Genomic DNA, 18,879 nt, shown 5'->3' on the forward strand with positions numbered 1-18,879 from the left:
CACTAACTTAATCTTATAAAAAATAATTAACATTTTTACTAATTAACATTGATCACTAATTAGGATTAATGAGGGCTAAATTAGGGATTAAAAAAATAATTAGATAGGGGATCACCCAGAACTGCTATTGGGACACCATTTTCGTCTTGTATCTATATCCCCAATTAAATTGGGTATCTCCCCAATTGCGCTTTCGATAAGAGTGCATATACCGGACATGTTTCACTTAACTGCCAAGCGAGGATTTATTGCGGGGTCATTTCAATTAAATTCCACGTAATATTGGATGCACTGGCCCCATGATATATGGCGCCGTATATCATTTTCGGTATTTTAAATAGAGAATTTACCGTAGTGGTTATTTTCTCTCCTTTCGAGAAAACTTGACACGGTTCAGTAATTATTAATGAAGAACAGATTCTATAAAGAAAAGAAAAAGGAAAGAAATTCAATACCACATTTTGTAACCTTTCAATTACTTGACAAACAGATTACAAAAAATTATCTTAATCTATTTGCAGTATACATGTAATGGTATAATTTATTCAAAGTGAAAACAATGTTGCATTACATATGTTTTATTGCATTATCTTCACTCGTAGTCTTCTAAGATGGGTGTTAATTCAGTCTCATTTGTATGATTATCCCTTGAAGTACTTGAAACTGAAGTCCTCGAGGCGAAAGGGTTAGGTGCCATGAGCAAACTTTGGGCATTCCCTTCTAGCATATGAAGGACACCATTCATAGAAGGACGGTCAATCGGGTTCCACTGAATACACCAGAGTGCCACCATTGTTAATTTTTTTACAATATCCAAACCTTCTTCTTCAACTTGAATTCCTAAATCCTCCCCACGGTTCAAACGGTTATACACCCATTCTGGGAAATATTCTTCATCATTCCCTGTTTCCATTTTAATTTGTGTATTCTTCTTTCCTCCAACCATTTCAAGTAACAACATTCCAAAACTATACACGTCTGATTTGTACGATACAGCACCAAAGTTTCTAGAGAAAACTTCAGGGGCAATATAACCCATTGTTCCTCTAGCAGCAGCCATAGAAACCGTGACAAAAGTATCTTTGGTACATAGCTTTGCTAGACCAAAGTCGGAGATTTTCGGAGTAAAGTTGTGATCTAGCAGGATATTTTGAGGTTTGATATCGAAATGTAGAATGCGCTGATCACAACCTTGGTGAAGATATTCCATACCATGAGCGATGCCGGTAGCAATTTCTTGAAGTTTTGCCCAACCAAGTTTTACCAGCGTCTTATCTTTTTCGGTTGAAAATATGAATTTGTCTAATGAACTATTTGGCATAAATTCGTAAATAAGAGCTCGAGTAGATCCTTCAACGCAGAATCCCAAGAGGCACACGACATTTAGATGATGAATTCTACCTATAGTGGCAATTTCATTGACAAATTCTTCTCCATTATTGCTTCCTTCTGTATTGTCGAGAACTTTAACTGCTACTTGTATACCATTAGTAAGCATGCCCTCGAATACACTCCCATATCCTCCTTGGCCTAATTTGGTCTCATATTTGTTGGTCATCTTCTTTATTTCAGCATGACTATATCTAGTGGGCTTCAGAGCATTCATTTCCAAGAACTGTTCAATCTTCAACTGCTTTTCTTTTTCTTCCTTATCTGCTTTTCTGCGTATTTTTATGAGTACGATGATCATCCCGGAAAATACAAAAACAAATATTCCAAAACTGACACTTATTGGTATCTTCTGTCCTGCTATCTTCATTCCTAGTGGTTCCTCTGCGAAAACGATGTCCAATATTTGTAATTGATTGGTTAATATTATAACTTGTTAATATGTTCATCATGTAAACATACACCAACACCCACGGACGGGCCGATGAAAATGAGTAATTCACGATACCAATAATCTAAATATATTTGTACGTACCAGAAGAATGAACGGGTTGGGATCCATGAACAAAACGTTTTAATAAACCATTTTAACAAAAAATTTAAACCGTTAAATGTTATCCATCGAATGGTTGATAATTTCAAGAGGCACCGCATCTAATTAATATTCTTTGTTTGGTAATATCTATCCAACTATCCCCAAGACATAAATGTTACGAGAAATTCAATGAAACAATTTCAGCGAGATTTTTTTTTATATTTTGTTCTTCACGGGAATAACCACGACACTAATTTTTCTGTTAAGCTTAATTTTGATTCTTAATTTTTTGTTCGAGGACATGGAATGTGTCAATGATGTGTTAAAGATATTAACTTAACTTATGTACATTTGTGATCAAAGGGAATGTCTTGTTCTTCAGAGGGAAATTGAACAAAGTAATGAAGACGAAGAGATATTGGATTCAGTTATTCTACTCCAACAATGAATCAGTACAAGATCATTACTTTAGAAGATGATAGGTTAGAAATTTGGTTGACTACATTTCCTAATGATAATTGACTGCTGAATCCCTAAATAAATACACTCGATCGAAGGATGCATTTTCAATGATAACTCCTCTAACTTAATACGATCGATATCGATTATTTTGATAGTTTCTAATGATAAAGATTATATTAATCCAAAGGGAAAGAATATCTAAAGGCGAAGGATCTATACTTTCATCTGAAATAAGCAAATAATGAAAGTCTAGAGTTGTGATTACTGAATAACAGTTATAAAAACGGAGAAATAAGAACGCAATACCTTTGGGTTTTTCGAAACATTCAATGGGATGACCAGTGGTCTGATTTTGGTATCCGCAGATCCGTCCACCAATTTCACAACGAACGCATTCTTTTGGCTGATCCCACCTCATGGTAAGACTTCCCAGATTCAAACTATAAATATCAGCATAGTATGAAGACCCGGGCCCTATTGGCCATGAAACTGAAGCTGCCATTACGTCACAATGGCTCGGTAAATAGGGTGCAGTTGGTATATCTTGATCGAGTGCAATAACTGTGTACTTCCAACTAGGAGTACTTAGACAATCTATGATTCTTCTTTTATCATCATATCCATAGCTATCTTCCACGTCCCTCAAACATTTGAAGATGGTATAATTCTTATATTCTCGCATTTTGAAAGGAGTACCAAGGAGATTAAAACCTATACCAAATTTTTTTGGGAGGCAACGGTTTTGATCATAAATTTCCATAATTTGTGATGTATAGTTGATGTTTCTTACATAGAATGCCCCTGAAAATGGTAGCTCAATCTCTGTTTTCTTATGTTTTGTGCAGGATAATTCGAAACCAGAATATCCGCAGTAGTCATGTTGCGGCCTATCCTTTAAGTAAAATGGAAACCGGATTTGTAAGTGTCCACATGAAAAACTTCGACATACATCTTTGCTGCTGCTGCTTACTGTTGTGAGTTGAAGGATGATAATAAAATGGATAACTGAGAATATCCATTTTATGCTTGTCATATCAGGAATCGTCTGATTGTTTTTCTTTCAATCTTAGAAGAGAAATGAGACAGGGAGACACAGCTGCTTGATACCCCAATAACGACCATATATAAATAGCACTTGGTTCAGAGTCTATCTGGTGTATTTGGAGATGGCCATTATTACCCTTCCAAGAATATTATAATTCCTCCGGTTGAGTTGGTCAGACAATTTGTAGTAGTTGTACCCTCTATCGAGGATGCGGGAGTTTTTTTCAGTTTCTTTTTTAGATTCTCCTACAAAATCCTTTTCTCCTGCATGTTAAAAGTATCCACAATATATATATATATATATATAAAAGGAGATATTCATTTTAACATTTATTGCGTCTGAAAAAATTCTTTATCTAAATTTTTCACAATCTCATGATATTTCATAGAAATACTTCTAGTCATGCAGCCCCAAAATATCATGTGAAACATTTTAGAGAGAGGATCCATGGAAAATAATATACGCATCCTATCCACGAAAGATTGAACCAAATTTAATTTAAAGTCCAAATGAAAATGAATTTGAAACTGATATTTTGATGATATTTTACTTTTATTAAACTCAAGATTACTTTCAAAAATAAGCATACAATCCGAGATGTATAATAAGACCATCGTCTACTACTTTGAAAAATAATCGGTAAAAATAACGGCTGAAATGAAAATCAGTAGATGGTGAGGTTTGTTACATCGAGTTGTGTTCATTTTTTTATTGAAATCTGGAGTTTAATAAGAAGAACATATCATCAAAATATTTGATTCAAATTCATTTTTATTTAAACTCTAAAAAATAATAGTTCAATCTTGTATGAATAGTGTATATATAAGATTGTATATGGATCCTCGCTCAGTTTCTTATTAGATTGATCTCATGACTCTCATTCACAATGAAAAAAATATCACCTTGGTCTTTTTAGAATTTGAAACTTGGAAGGTTATAAATGAAGGGTCATCTATGCATACTAAATTTGGTAATATTATTTACAATGTGAAGAAATTTAATACCCCCAAACTTATTATTTGCTAGTCCTTGAGTTAATTTTGGGAGGGTTTACCAGAGGTGTATCCACAAAACCATGACTTCTAATTGGTCACAAGTATCCAAAGAGCTATGAGGACATAGATATTATCAACCTATCGCCAAGTAACTAGCATTTCCTGGGAAATTAAAGGTGCCCGCTCTAAAGCTGAACAAGAATAGGGGAGACACATCCGAAACACTGCTAGATAAAGAGATATCCGCTACACAGCTAGATAAACATTGTAAGATGCATCCGCTTTACAGCTGGATAAGATTAGGAGAGAGAGAAATATGAGAGGGACATCTTCTACGCAGCTGGAATAAATACGTGTGATGAGTTGAACCAGTGTTAGAACGATCTTTTGCAAGATGGAAAGCGGACTAACAAACCAACCAATATGCATCTCTCTTCGACTCTCTCATAGTGCTCAGTAGAAACAACGTCTTCTTCGGCTTCAACTGTTGATGATAAACTATCGAACCGCGTAGAACCTTGACAATTAACTCTTCTCCTCCTTAATTTCTTGTTAGAAACTTCCTCATAAATTTCTACTTCCCTATGCCCTTATTGAACAAAAAGCTAATTATAGAACGTAATAATGACTTCTTCTTTTTTTTTTGTGATGGAAAATAAAACAAAAATTTAAATTTCCATGAGAGAAGGACTTTAGAACTTGGATCTTCGCAACTTGTAATGTCTTGGTATCATGAACTTCAACAACATATATCATTTGCTCTTATAAATTCTTGTAAAAGTCTTCAACTTTGATTTTTGAATTTTTCTATTGTTGCTTCTAAACCTTAAAAGTCTTCAACTTTCTTCATAGATTTTGATGTCGCTCTGTTTGTTGATGATGATAAGTTTCTACTGAGAGAGGGTCGGAATCCAGTAACTAAGACTACATTGTGAGGTTGCTTTGTCTTTCTGGCATTTCCTTCTGACCTACTTGCCTTTCCATCATGGATGGTTAGGTCCATCCTGTTACCCTCTAACAGGAACAAGTTCTCTTCTGAATTTCAATGATCTCAATGTCTTTTTCTCTAATGTCTCAATAGAATGTTATCCCTAGCAATTCTAATTTCTATCTTTTCGGTGAGAAACATTATGTAAACTTAGCTAACCGGATATTATGTGACGCTAGAAATTTCTCCCTTACCCCCAAACTTAAATCTAAGATTTTCCTCAATGTTCAAAAGATAAAATCAAAAAAATGAACAAGGAGAAACTATTACCACTTGAGGTAAAAGAAATAAGGAAGAATATTACCGTGTGGCACAAAAATGTGTTACCTCCCAAGAAGTGTTAAGTTTAAAGTCTTCAGCCAGACATGGGAAAGAATTAGTCACCTCATAGAATCATAATGTAATAGCCGGAATAACTTTGGGTCATCTGGATCAAAAAGTGTCACCCACAAGAAGAGGAAACTGCAACAGACCAAGAAGATACCGAACATAGCCTTTCTCAAGGCAACTATATCTAGTTGTGGTTCAGGTTCAAGTTCTATAACTTGGTCTAGATAAAAGGTTTTCATCGGCTGGACTTCCTCAAAGGCATGATCCTGAAGGTCAGGTTGTAGAGTCTGGAAATACTCAACTAAGAATTCAGAAGCACATAAAAGTAACCTGAATAACTGGGGATCCTCTAAGTCAATCAGATTTGACTCACATAGTTGACCATAATAATGGTCATTCTTAAGCAAATGTGTCGATCCTAATATCCTAGAATAATTAGGTTTAGTCTCAAAATTTAATAATAGACACATCTTAAACTTATATGTTCCCACAATTGGTTGGAAAATATTTGGTGGGAAAACAAAGTCAATTCGGTATTATCGCCTGGGTAAACCACATCAACCAGATGATGGGTTTCTAACGACTGAACTTCTTCATGGACATTATTAGGTTCGGGAGAGCTAGTATGAAAGTAATAAGGCACAATGGTTGAGGCACATATGTCAAGTCCCAAGTGAGGGACCTTTCTAAGAGTTAAAGCACATGGAGAATGATAATCACCCCCAAACTTAGAGTTTTCAGTGTCTCTACATAGACTAGTCACAATCTCCCTAATTTCTAGGTCATCAGATTCCTGAAAATGGTCGATTGATTCTTCTAAGTTATAATCGGGCAGTGCATCCTCACTCATCTCTACGATTTCATCTTCCTTTTCTAAGATTATTGTTTTTAAATCGTTAGACTCTAAAATAGTATTCTCAGGATAAAATCGTTCCTCTAAACCATTATCGGCTTCATAAAAATGAAATACTACGTCGTCTAAAATGGGGATACTTCCATTCAAATCCTCTTCCTTTTGAATAGGTGAATAATTATTAAAATTATTTGGATTTGAACTAGAAATAATATTATCATTGTAAAGCTCAATTGGAGTAACAAATTCTTGATCACTATGCCTATATGTGTCTGATTCTTCATCAACATTATCCTCATTAGAATCATCATTATAATAACAAAATGATCGAACTACATCTAAACAAGTAGATACAAGAAGGTAATCGCGGAGAGAGATTAATGGTAGATGTTGTGAACAAGGAAAGTGAAATAAGCAAGGCTTTTCTCAAGGCGGCAATCACTGCACAAGAGAATAAATACAACAAGTGCGTCAACCACTGAACAAGGAAAGTGAAATAAGCAAGGCTTTTGTCAAGGCGGCAATCACTGCGAACTGCAGGAAGGAAAAATGGTTTTGAGACAAGAACCACCATATCAGAAAAATGGAAAAGGAAATTCAAGGGACGCATGGGTCGGAACATTTCTCATTAAGAAAGATGACGGAAATTAATGGATTGTATGAATTGATAGAAAATGAGGAAGAAACACAAGTTGGAAAAATTTGTAATCAAGTATACTTGAAGAGGTATGGCCCACGCGGTAAATATAACACATAAGAAGACATAGTTCGCATGCGAACAAGTGTACTAGAGAATATACGCGAACTCAATGAAGTACAAAAAGTGAAAGAAGTAAACAAGAAATTTCAGATATGAAAGGTAGTTACTATGTAAGAAAATAAATGAAGAAAGAATAATTCAGAATTGTACTAATCGAGCGTATGAATGAAAATGAAATATTCTTCTCTATATACATCAAACATTACAGAAAGGCAAAAATAAGACCTAATAATAATACATTAATAATAGTCAATAAAAATAAAACCTCTATAGAGGTAAGGCATCCAATTGTGGCGTGCACCTTAGTTTGCACAATAGCAAAAGGAAAAAATAAAACCTAACAGACATCATAATTGGGAAAATACTGAGAAATTAGCATACCTCATGTGAAAGCTACACCTACGCTGGAGCCTGAGTCATGGAGATTTAGGGTGAAATAAAAGCCCATCCAGTAGAGCGCATTAGTTGAAAGACTAAGTTAAGAAGCTCTCTACTAAGGAGTGCAGAAACTCGATCAGGGCGCCTAGGTATACAGTTGAGTTAAGAGTGCATGGGACGTCTGGAGCGTACCTGACCGCTCTTGATAAGTCCTGACTATGATGCACTCGGTCCTCAAGAAACCCCACTTAGGATGCGGTTTTGTAACCACAATCCATATTGGCATAGGGATAAGAGGCCGCGAAAATAACTGATTGTTATATCACTGGATGAGAAGATCCTACCCTAACCCGGTACGGGCTAGCTTCCTTGAAGGGGAAGTCAGTGGGAATATAAGGACGGAACCCTACATTAGGGAGCTGAATTGTGTCAAAAGACGTAAATATCATCGGGCTATGACTCAAAGGAGAGCATAGGTCTGTCGTATTTGCACGTCAATACATCCTGCAGAGGAAATAATACAAGAGATGATAAGGAGAAATCAATGGCCCGATATATAAACGTGTAGAGACTTCCTGCGATTTCCCCGCACAATAACAAATAATATCTTTAGGCAAAATAATACCTCTAATTAGGGAGGCACAGTAAGACCTCATGAGAGAAAAATTAAGATCAATATTGTTTTGCAGGAAATAAAGAAGCTCATGGATTAGCGCAATTATAGAATCACACAAGAGGATGTAAAGACGCGAATGTAATCGCACAAGATGTAACTGAGGTAAAAATAAAGAAACATTCATGAAGAAAGGTAGAAGAAAAATAATCCATACATAATACATAAATGTATTACAGATATATGCGAATACATGGATGATACTTTCCAAGTAACAACATATGCCTAATTCAATCATCTGGCGACGACTAACAAAGGCAAGAATGGGAATGCAAGCATACGAAGGAATGTTATTCTCCTCCATATGATAGATTCACGCACACGCATATATTATACATTATATATGCACGTGTTACATGTAAACACAAATATTATGTGTTGTTATCTCTGGAAGAACACTTTGCTTTCGATTAATGATAAATTGCAGGACTAAAGTACGCGAGAATCGAAGCAAGATCATACATTGAATAAAGAGAGTCTACATTCAAATATTAAAAGTCACAAGGATACCAATGTACAAAGGATGACCAAGGAGTGCATAATATGAAGAGTAGGACTGTACAAGCGAAGAAAGCAGAATAAATTTCAGAAAATGCGACTATTTCCCACCCATGTCATCTTTGCCTTTTTCTTCGGCTCCAGAGTTACCATTGTCTTCATCTTCAGTTTCTTTATATTCTTCACTCTCTGCTTCACTACTAGAGATCTCAAATCCATCTTCATTATCTAAGACTTCAGCAAAATTATAATCCAGTATTAGAATATTATTATCAGAACAGACTTCCTTGACAGACGCATCACGAACACGGATTGCATCGTTAGTTAAGTTGGAGACAATAGTCACTAACTTCTTCTTGAGCCTACGACATTTACCGTTTCTATTGGAAAGCGTCTCCTTCAATTTCTCAATCTCCTCAAGATGCTTCTTTTTAGTAGCTGCGAAAGGAAATAAAAAGATTGAAGCCGCATACAAACTAAATACATACGACAATATAAAAATGAAGACAGTATAGAATTGTAAACAACCTTCTTTTCATAAATAATATATCTAACCAATTCAGCATGATCAGACTCTAAGCTAACATTTGTAAATAAATCATTCCTAGCATTATCAATAACCCTAGCAGCCCAATCGAACTCAACCTCACTTTATATAAGAAGTCGAGAACGAATTATATTATTTCGCTCTATAAGCGCGTTCTTTTCGCTTATAGATTGAACTCTTTCCACTTGGACTTGAAGATTCACTTCGTGAAACTCCTTTAAAGCTTTCGCACCTTTGAGAGAAACGTTATCCTTCTCAGTTTATGAAGCATTATTCCTCTCTTATAAAATCTTAACCCTTTCTTTGGCTTCACTATAACGATGCCTAAAGCTATTAGACAACATAATCCTATGCTCAACTTTAAGAAAATCATATTTTGACTTTAGTTCCACCGGATTAAGAGCTTCTATGTCAACATCAACAATGTTATTTAAGAAGGAGTTGATATGCTCTAGAACTATCTCATCATCAACGGGATAATGAATTGCTTCGTCAGTTAAGTTGTAAATCTCTGCAAGAACAAGCAATTAAAAAGGGGCGAAAAGAACGCATGAGCAAGAAGGCGGAAGAAATAGAGAATTATGAACCAACCAATTGATCATTTATCTCACGAAGCCAAGTGACATCATTCTTATAAGTAAATACTTCAGATTCAAGCTTAAACTTTCCAGCTTCAAGAGAATGTAGTTTCCTAAGAAGGTGTGAAGTGACAGCATGGGACATAAGAGCGCACTGCATTAACAAAGAATAAGCGAAATAATCAGTAAGAGACACAAACTCATATAAAACTAGTTTTGAAGACTGACACATAAGAAAGAAACTAAACAAGGATCCAAATGCAAATTGGAAATTTGGAGTCAAGGCGGAGGAAACGCCACGGAGAGAGTCATGGCTCAAAGAGGGGGCGTCACAAATTTTTACCACTGCTTCGCACACGCGGCCCAATGAATGATTGTCAACACCACATAATGTGTCCGAAAAAATATTGGACAAATCGCCCATCGGAGATGAAGAAGAGGAGTTCTCAGGGGGGGAAGTAACGCACCATCATAAGAGTAAGTGTAGAGAGGATCCTGAGGAGAAATTTGTCTCTTCTTAGAGTTCTTGGAGGTGGTCTTTTTATCCTTTCCTTTTCCATGAGAACGCATGCCACCACCAACGTAAACAGAAGCATCATCATTAATATCCTCAGCGTCCTCAACTCTCACCTACACACCATATGAAAGATAAGAAACAGAGGCAATAATATTGTTAAAATTCAAGTTGGGAGTTTTTTTTACTTCATTATCACGAGAATGTGACGCATGAGACGCGTTTTTAGCTTTCTTTTTCAGCTTCGCAACCTGAAATCAAAAGAAATAATAAAGGAAAGAAAGAACAATACAAATAAAACGGATAGAAATATGAAAATAAAAATAGCATACCACATCATGTTCATTGAGACATTTAAATCCCAAGGATTGTAAGAGGAAATCCTCGCAGGAAGAGAAAGAGATGAACCACCAGCACTTCTTCCAGTGATGTAAGGGCCCAGCAAAACAACAAGATACTCTGTTCAACGAGTATCTTTCGATTTACGAGCGGTATTATTGAGGAATCATGGAATTCAACATCTTGCATGATCCTCTTATCCTCTACGATGTCATCCTTCCTTTTTAAGCAAATACCCCAATAGAATGATTCGTTCTTCATAATGGAAACATCATAATGAAGATAAAAGTTCTCAAATGTGTATTCTGCAGGGTTGTTGATTTCTTTATGTGCGAAGTTTGGGTTCCTTACATATTCAGGATAAAGAGATACTAACCCGGCTGCACGACGGGCGTATTCTACCATAATCCTAATGAAATCGCCTCTCAACTGGAATATACCGCGCGACAGCTTCGCATGAGATATAAGCTCATAGAATAAAGGAATTTGAGGGTTATAGAAAGATCGCGAGCAGCTGCCCGAGCAAAACGATAACTTTCTGGGCATTCCATTGATCAGACGAAAACCATTTAGGTTCAAGAGAAGAAGAGGGTTATGATCCAAGTGGAACGGATAATGTAAAGCCTCTATGATCGAATTCAGCTTTCAATGTCTTAAATTTTTTAGCATTTTTCCAACCTGGTTTAAGTACCATTTTTAGAGTAGGAATGTAAATAAAGCGACAAAAGTTGAAGATGATCAAGATGATCGGGAAGATGATGAAGAGTAGAGTCAAAAAGAGGATGAAAAAAGGATTGGTGGTATAACTAGAAGAAGGTACGGAGTAAATAATAATGACAGAGAAGAATGAAAGTTAGATTACAGAAAGAGACGAGCAGCAGCAGAAAACAAAAAATTGCAGGGAGAAGAAAAGCTTGAAACAGATAAGTAAAAAGAAAGAAAGAAAGAAAAGCGTCTGATGGTAAATAAAATATTTTTATCCCGATTACCAAGATATTCCTCTCAAAGCATTGATTAGAAACGTATGGATATGAGGAGGCGGTTAATAAAGGCGTGACAGATCGCAAGTGGCGGAAAAAACACGTGTAGATTAATATGCATAGAATCTGAAAAAAGAGTAATTAATAAGAATACAAAAAGATGAACTGGTGCGGCAAAATGGGCTAGAGTTTTCTCATACCGTACTCTCTTCCAAAAGAGCGATATGAGAAGAGGCAAAATATGGGTACAAAATACCGCACACTCATTTTGTATGCAAAATAACTCCATAGGTAGCGAGCGAACACAAACGCGTACAACTTATCTGGAATGACGAACCGGATGACATCACCAGATCACGAGTAAAGTGTGAAGATCTATGCAGCGTTAAAGAAACCGTGCGGCAATGCTATTACTCTGATGCGACATTGACGCACGTCAGATCCGAAATAAGGGGCTTTATTAGCTTTCCTCCACTATGTAAACTCCTATATAAGGAGCCAAGCGTCTTTATAAAAGAGAGATCTTGTTAGAGAGTTTAGATAATATATTGAGGAGAGGGAAAGGTTATTTGCTTCCCAAGTTAGGATTTTCATGTTACTTTGTATTTGATTGAAAGGTTTAATGAAAGTTCCTGGGATTCTTATGATGATTTCTTAGATTGTTCCATAGATTTTAGAAAAGGTGTGGTTGTTAGAGTTCTCGCAACTACAAAACTAATGTATATCAAATTAAAATATTCATTCCGCCAAATAACCCGAAAACCAAAATAAAAGGTCAGCATCAAATGCTACACTTAACTGTTGTACTTGTATCCATGCATAGATCAATATTTCGCTTCCAAACAAATGATTAGAAATTAAATATTAAAAAATTAATATCGTTGTAGATAGTGCTTCTACAGTTAAAAAATTCCTATTAAGAATATTTTGTACCCAAAATGAGAAGGTATATCCAAATTTCCAATTAACTCATCTAAGCGCCATCCTCATGGCTGATACATTATTATCGAAATTTTCAACAAAATGTCTCTTTAAACATGTCAAGAAATCCTGCTTCTAAACATGTCAGCAAAAAACTTAATAAGTCATTTCCTTGACCAGCTAAATTATGGAGATGACGAGATCGTCTGAAGATTGGATAAGGGACGAGTGACGCATGTGGCATACATATATTGATATATATGAATCAGACAGTCATGTCCTCCACATAAAAGCAAAGTTCATAAAAACATACAACAAAAGAAGAAGAGGATCGAAGAACCTCTTCATTTTAGTTAATAAATCTTTTTAGAATATGAAAATTATCTTCCTCACCCGTTTCATATTATACTTTGGTATTATCTTTCTTATTCTTCCAAACTGCAATTGTTCATCTTGTTTTCAATCTACTCATATAATATATGAAGGTTCTTCGGTTTTTTCTTGCGGAGATTTGCATAACATTCAGTGCCCTTTCACCTTGGAAGGCCATCCTCAGAACTGCACGAATCGTCCAGCCTCGGCACAACTCACTTGTGAAAATAATAGAACTACTATCGCTTCTATTCAGGGGAAAAAGTTCTATGTCACTGGTATAAATTATACAGAGGGAAGTATTCGAATAATTGATCCAGGTCTTCAAAAAGATAACTATTCTTCACTGCCTCGACATTCATTACGAAATGTTGTATTAAGTGGCCCTGATAATAATGATAACATGATTTATAATGATGGATATTCAAATACAAAAGATGCGGTAGTGTACTTGAACTGCTCAACAGATATAGAGGACTATCCACCTTATTATCTCAAGGTTCCTGTTAACATGTCATCATATGTAATCCTGAATCCAATGGTTTCAGAAATTAAGAATTCATGTAGTACTTTTGTTACGTCTTGGATGATGCCCTATGAGAGTGATGATTATATGTCTGAAGCCAATCGAACCAAACATCTTAGGGATGCTTATGGTGGTTCTTATAGAGAAGTTCATAACCGGATGATGCAAGGCTTCGATATCTGTTGGACGGACAATTATCAGCCAGATAGAAGAGGCAAGTCAATCAGAACTTAATTAATATTTTGTTGATCCACTCATCATTTCTCAACATTGTTCTTTGCTGTGAGAATGATGTATTGGATAAGTGGATCAACGGCAACCCACTGACCAATCTTAGAACGGTAGAATCGAATCTACACTTACTGTGTGCACTAATTTGTTTGTATATTCTTTTTGTTTTTATAAATGCAGGATTTCTCGAGAAATTTTTGTCAATCCCCAGCTGTAAGTTCTCTCCTTCCATCCAATCGTATTTAATAGAGTAGTGATAGACTCACCGATTAAAAATCCCCCACTATATTAACGATATACACAAATTCAGGGCCCCTACCGGCTGTAGTGATTAACAGGGGCAAAGTTCTGTGGTGGTGGGTCCAATAATTATGTGTCATTCGGGACACTTTACGGATAGCATTTCGGGATGTTTATCATTTTGGTATTTAATAACCAAAACTGACCAGTTTTAGGTTTGGGACTGGAAAATAGGTAGGATTCTAGTTTGGATATTTGACTGTTGACCGCAGTTAACTACTGTCAAAACTCATTATCGTACTGGCACCATCATCTAATGAAAATAGGTACGATTCTAGTTTGGATATTTGACTGTTGACCGCAGTTAACTACTGTCAAAACTCATTATCGGACTGGCACCATCATCTAATGTATCCCAGTAGGTTGACCTATTCACTGCATGCATTAATAATTTGTTTGAATGTTTTATTTATCCTAAATGCAGCTGTTCTATGGAAATTCTTCAAAAAGCATGTACCGAACCCCGTCGGTAAGTTTAAGTAAATAAATTTGAGAATTAATAATTTTCTTTTCCATTCTGATGTCAATTGGTTGATGTGCTTTTGGTTCTTACTTAGATTGGACTTTTCGTGGATACATATATGACCATGACAGACAAACAAAAGAAGGGTTGTCCCATTTTCTGTACGACTGGAATTGTAAGTTACAGTCTAATATCTCACTACTTCGTTCATCGTTAGTTAAAAGAGAGTTGTTTTTTTTCTTTTCCCATAAGATATCACCGGGTTTCTATGTGCAAGAAGTCGAGGAAATTGATGTGAAACGAGTTCTATAATTAGCAATTATACCAAATGTGTCTATAAAATACTACTCCATCCGTTACTAAAAGTATAAGCTAGTTTCATTATTTGGAAATATCATATGAAATATCAAAATAAATAATTTGGTATTCAAGTATACTGTTATTTGATTACTAATCTACTCACGTGGGATTATTTCTTATTATCTTTTTTTATCTTTCAACATAAGAAAGGAATCATCTCGTTTTTTTTATTTTCTCTCTAACATCAAATGAATGGGACCAAAAATTATTTAGGAAAAAATAGGAAAAAAATTGCTACAATGAGTAATATTTTGATTTTTGTGCTTACCAAAAAACCTATTTTCAAAATTTAAAATAATTAAAGAAAAAAATTATGGTTTAGAAAATAAACGTACAAGTAAATGATTGTGAAAAAAAGGTTATGTTTTCAACAAAATCTTGGCTAACATTTACTAAACTGCAACTAAAAAGATTAATTAATCATAAATTCAAGTCCCTAAACACTAATTTTGAAAGAAAGAAACTCTATAGCTTGGGTTATCCTCTTATTATGCCCGTACCAGACTATACTAAAATTAGTGACTCACGTGTAATCGAGTCATAAAGTCCCAATGTAATAAGGAAAATATTGTAAATTTTGGCTGGCTAAGCTGGCGGGATGTGTTGAGCCGTATGATCGAGCAACAGAGGAGTGAAACAACGTGGAAGCGAAAAAGACTACATTGATAATCGAGTCAGTGTACATATTCCCATGACTTAATAGTCTATTTATAGTTTAACAAACTTGATAACCACTCAAAGCACTTTCCTAAGACCAAGCTCTAAACAAAGATTCTTCTAGAAACACAAAAAAACTCTAAACATAGTAAAACTCTAAAATCGGCAACCAGCACAACTTGCTTCTCAAGTTAACTCGACTTTAAAATATGACACGCTTTGTCAACTTATCTTATTGATCCAAACTAATTGCGTCAACTACAATAATTGATTCCAACTCTTTTTCATCCTGTGTCAACTATAATTTTTGATCCACAAACCAAATCACCATATATTGGTTTAGCTTCCAACATGAGCTATGTTACAAAAGTACAAAAGAATCATATTATCGGGGTTGAGATCAGCTGCGTTTTGGTTCACTAAGGTCCAAAACCATGTCATAAAGTAGTAATATCTATCCTCTTATGCTATTATTTTAGTAATACCAAACATATGCTCAATTGGATTAGTGCTGATTATGGTGATTAACTAACTTAAATTAATGGTTTAGAGTAATTAAATAATTAATCTGTTAAATATCATTTTTTTCTTTTTTTCTCTTCGACAATAAAGAAGGAATATTTTGACAAATATTTTCTGGAAAACTTAGAAGAAAAATAAAAAAATCGTCGACCTGAGTACTCAGAAAAACCATATAATCAATAACCAATAACAATTCTGTCGACAAATATTCGTTAAAAATCGGAAAAAAATACTGGGTTTATTGATGTTTCTACTGGGATATTAAATCAAGCAAGCCGTAAATACCGTTAACGTTTAGGAATAGATGGACTCCAAGCCTTAATATGAACAACACAAATGGGAGAATAATAACTATGGGAAATGTAGAACGACTGGATTAAGAGGATTTAGAAGGTAATTTTCCTATCCGTGATTGGATATGTAGGTTGAGAAATTTAGAGTTTCGACCTGAATACATTCTACGATTAAGAGGTAACTATACTTTCATTAACTAAACCACATTACAATCCATTAAATATTTGATAGAACTGCATTACAAAGATGGTTTTAATAATTTCCCTTACGATGTATTATATGTCTTTGATGATAGAGAATTAGGCTTCGTAGTTGAAATTATAAAATTTTCATTTTCTTCGTTCCTTCTTAGCTTGAGCTACGATTTCATCATCAGTTTCACCTCTAAGTCGAAGTTATTGGAAAATACGAAGTAAAGCCATATATTCTTCCACTCTTTTTGTGTATGTATGGAAATCGAAGATACCGTTCAACATCATCATGGTTACTAGTGATACCTTTTTCATTACAAAAACTTACAAAATTTTACTCTTATGTGATCGACTGGGTAAACCACCTTTCCTCCATTATTTTCCCTTTTTTGGATAGCAAAGTACAAAATATTTGCAAATAGATAAGTGTTCATCCAAAGTAAGGATGGTTTTATCCTTTGAAAATATTGCATTGAGTTTCTAGGGGTTTTAGTGGAGATTATTGATGCAGGAGCTGTGATTTTTATTTTGGGATGAGTGATTATATGGAGGTGGAATTGATTCAAATATACATTTGGTTGAACATCTAGAACCTTCTATAAACCAGTTGTCTTCTAACATATCTATTTTTTGAAATTCAAAAAGTAGCTAATAGGATGTGGTGCAACAGGACATTCTATTTTACGTCAAGGAAATTGATATATCAACCAAGCCGTCAGAAAAATGAACTTTTAGGTTTTGGGGTATGCCAGAGTTACGGATAGGAATCCAAAACGTAAACCAGAGTTGTTACTTTATGTCAGGTTTACTGTTTGGATTCCTAACCGTGGACAAATTACAAGGCCTGAATATACTGCCATAAAATAGATTCAAAATTGTTTTGGATCATTAGAGAAAGACAAGGCTAGGTCTTTCCCAACCATAAATATAACATTGTAATTGGATTAACTAACCGTAGGCATTATTATGTCCAAGAGTTTCTAACTATTACTAGATGCCATTTTTCTTTGAGAAACTCAGAGAAGGATACATTTAGAATTTCAAACCCTTAACATTTTTTATGGTTTGGAAACCCAGCCGATATATGGAGTTCTGTTTATAGATAACGACTATAGGCATTTACGGTTAGGTTTTGTCAAGTATCGACCCAGAGTAAATCCTCTACAATTTTCATAATGTTAATTTTTTCATCATTGTACTTAGATTTAGAAAAAAGGAAAGAAAGCATTCATTCCTTCGTGCAAAGTTATAATAATTCATTCGTCCAAATCCATAACCAAACAACGAAAATAATAAAGATAAAAAGTCTTAGATAATAAAAAAATCCATGAAGGAAAACATTAAAAATCTAGTATATCTCCATTAGTCATTCACTGCATTCCTCGAACGATTGAGACTCCGAACCCAATATCAATCCCTCACCTGAGACCTTGTACTCTTTCTACTCTTCCACAACCTCTTCTACAACTTTGGCACTTTTATCTTGAAGATTTCCATCTCGTACATCGTTTATGCGCTTTGATTTAACATGCTTATTGGAGGGCGCATCTGATTCCTAGATAAAAGAAGGATACCTATACCTAACGCGCTTACTTCTCCTTGGTCGAATCTATTCATATGCATATAAACCTCGTTTGTCAAGGTTTATTATGCTTTTAAATATATTCTAGAGTGATCTTTTTTTAAGGACCGTTAACTTGTCACTAACATTGATGTTACGGGTTAGGTCCCTGACCACCCAATGAATTCGCTCAATCCACTTTTCTATATCAAATATACTAAATGTAATTATTCGTAAATAATATAATATATATATATATATATATATATAAACATAATATTAATAATATGTGTACCATCATGTCCTTCCAATCATTTTTACCATTCCTTGATGTCTAACTCTCTCCATTTTTGCAGTGTTTCCTTGCTTTTGGATCCAAATTTTCCACATATATACGAATGACACCACTCTTGATACCATTGTATGTAACTTGCATCCGCATGGGAAGTTCCATGAGAATATCCAAACCTATTCTACTCATTTGATTTACTTCTTCAGAGTGAACATTCCAATTATCGATCATCGGTGCTGGTGCATAGCCCAGTTTGACAATTTTCTCACTAAAAGAAGAAGTTTCCTTCCCTCAGTTTTAAACGATAGGTTTCAGGTACTCATTT

The 18,879-nt window shown here is 34.9% G+C and overlaps 2 protein-coding genes across 4 annotated transcripts in view; one reads left to right on the plus strand and one right to left on the minus strand.

Annotated features, from left to right (window-relative positions):
• Nucleotides 1-447: 447 nt before the first annotated feature.
• On the minus strand, nucleotides 448-3,468 carry LOC113339398 (rust resistance kinase Lr10-like). 2 transcript variants are annotated; one of them, XM_026584681.1, is made up of 2 exons: nucleotides 2,693-3,468; nucleotides 448-1,773 (listed from the first exon to the last, which is right to left on the minus strand). In XM_026584681.1, exons 1-2 carry the CDS (start codon nucleotides 3,417-3,419, stop codon nucleotides 593-595), a joined length of 1,908 nt encoding a protein of 635 aa, XP_026440466.1. In that variant the 5' UTR covers nucleotides 3,420-3,468; the 3' UTR covers nucleotides 448-592. The 2 variants fall into 2 exon arrangements, with proteins under 2 accessions (XP_026440466.1, XP_026440467.1); XM_026584682.1 differs by having other exon boundaries at nucleotides 448-1,661; nucleotides 2,693-2,846.
• Nucleotides 3,469-13,095: 9,627 nt separating this feature from the next.
• LOC113340217 (LEAF RUST 10 DISEASE-RESISTANCE LOCUS RECEPTOR-LIKE PROTEIN KINASE-like 2.2) overlaps nucleotides 13,096-18,879 on the plus strand; it is a 59,010-nt gene continuing 53,226 nt past the window's right edge. For both annotated transcript variants that reach the window (XM_026585423.1, XM_026585424.1), the window contains exons 1-4: nucleotides 13,096-13,897; nucleotides 14,095-14,127; nucleotides 14,639-14,683; nucleotides 14,772-14,852. In XM_026585423.1, coding sequence (XP_026441208.1) covers nucleotides 13,159-13,897; nucleotides 14,095-14,127; nucleotides 14,639-14,683; nucleotides 14,772-14,852 — 898 coding nt within the window. In that variant the 5' untranslated portion in view covers nucleotides 13,096-13,158. The remainder of the gene's footprint in view (nucleotides 13,898-14,094; nucleotides 14,128-14,638; nucleotides 14,684-14,771; nucleotides 14,853-18,879) is intronic.

This window comes from Papaver somniferum, unplaced genomic scaffold (assembly GCF_003573695.1).
Source record: "Papaver somniferum cultivar HN1 unplaced genomic scaffold, ASM357369v1 unplaced-scaffold_21, whole genome shotgun sequence".
Lineage (NCBI taxonomy): Eukaryota > Viridiplantae > Streptophyta > Magnoliopsida > Ranunculales > Papaveraceae > Papaver > Papaver somniferum.

What these genes read in the sequence shown, in the direction of transcription:
- LOC113339398 (XM_026584681.1), bottom strand. Translation starts at nt 3,419, where the DNA reads ATGACAAGCATAAAATGGATATTCTCAGTTATCCATTTTATTATCATC. An exon ending in ATGTTTCGAAAAACCCAAAG is followed by an intron (nt 1,774 to 2,692) that starts GTATTGCGTTCT and finishes TCGTTTTCGCAG; the next exon opens with AGGAACCACTAGGAATGAAG.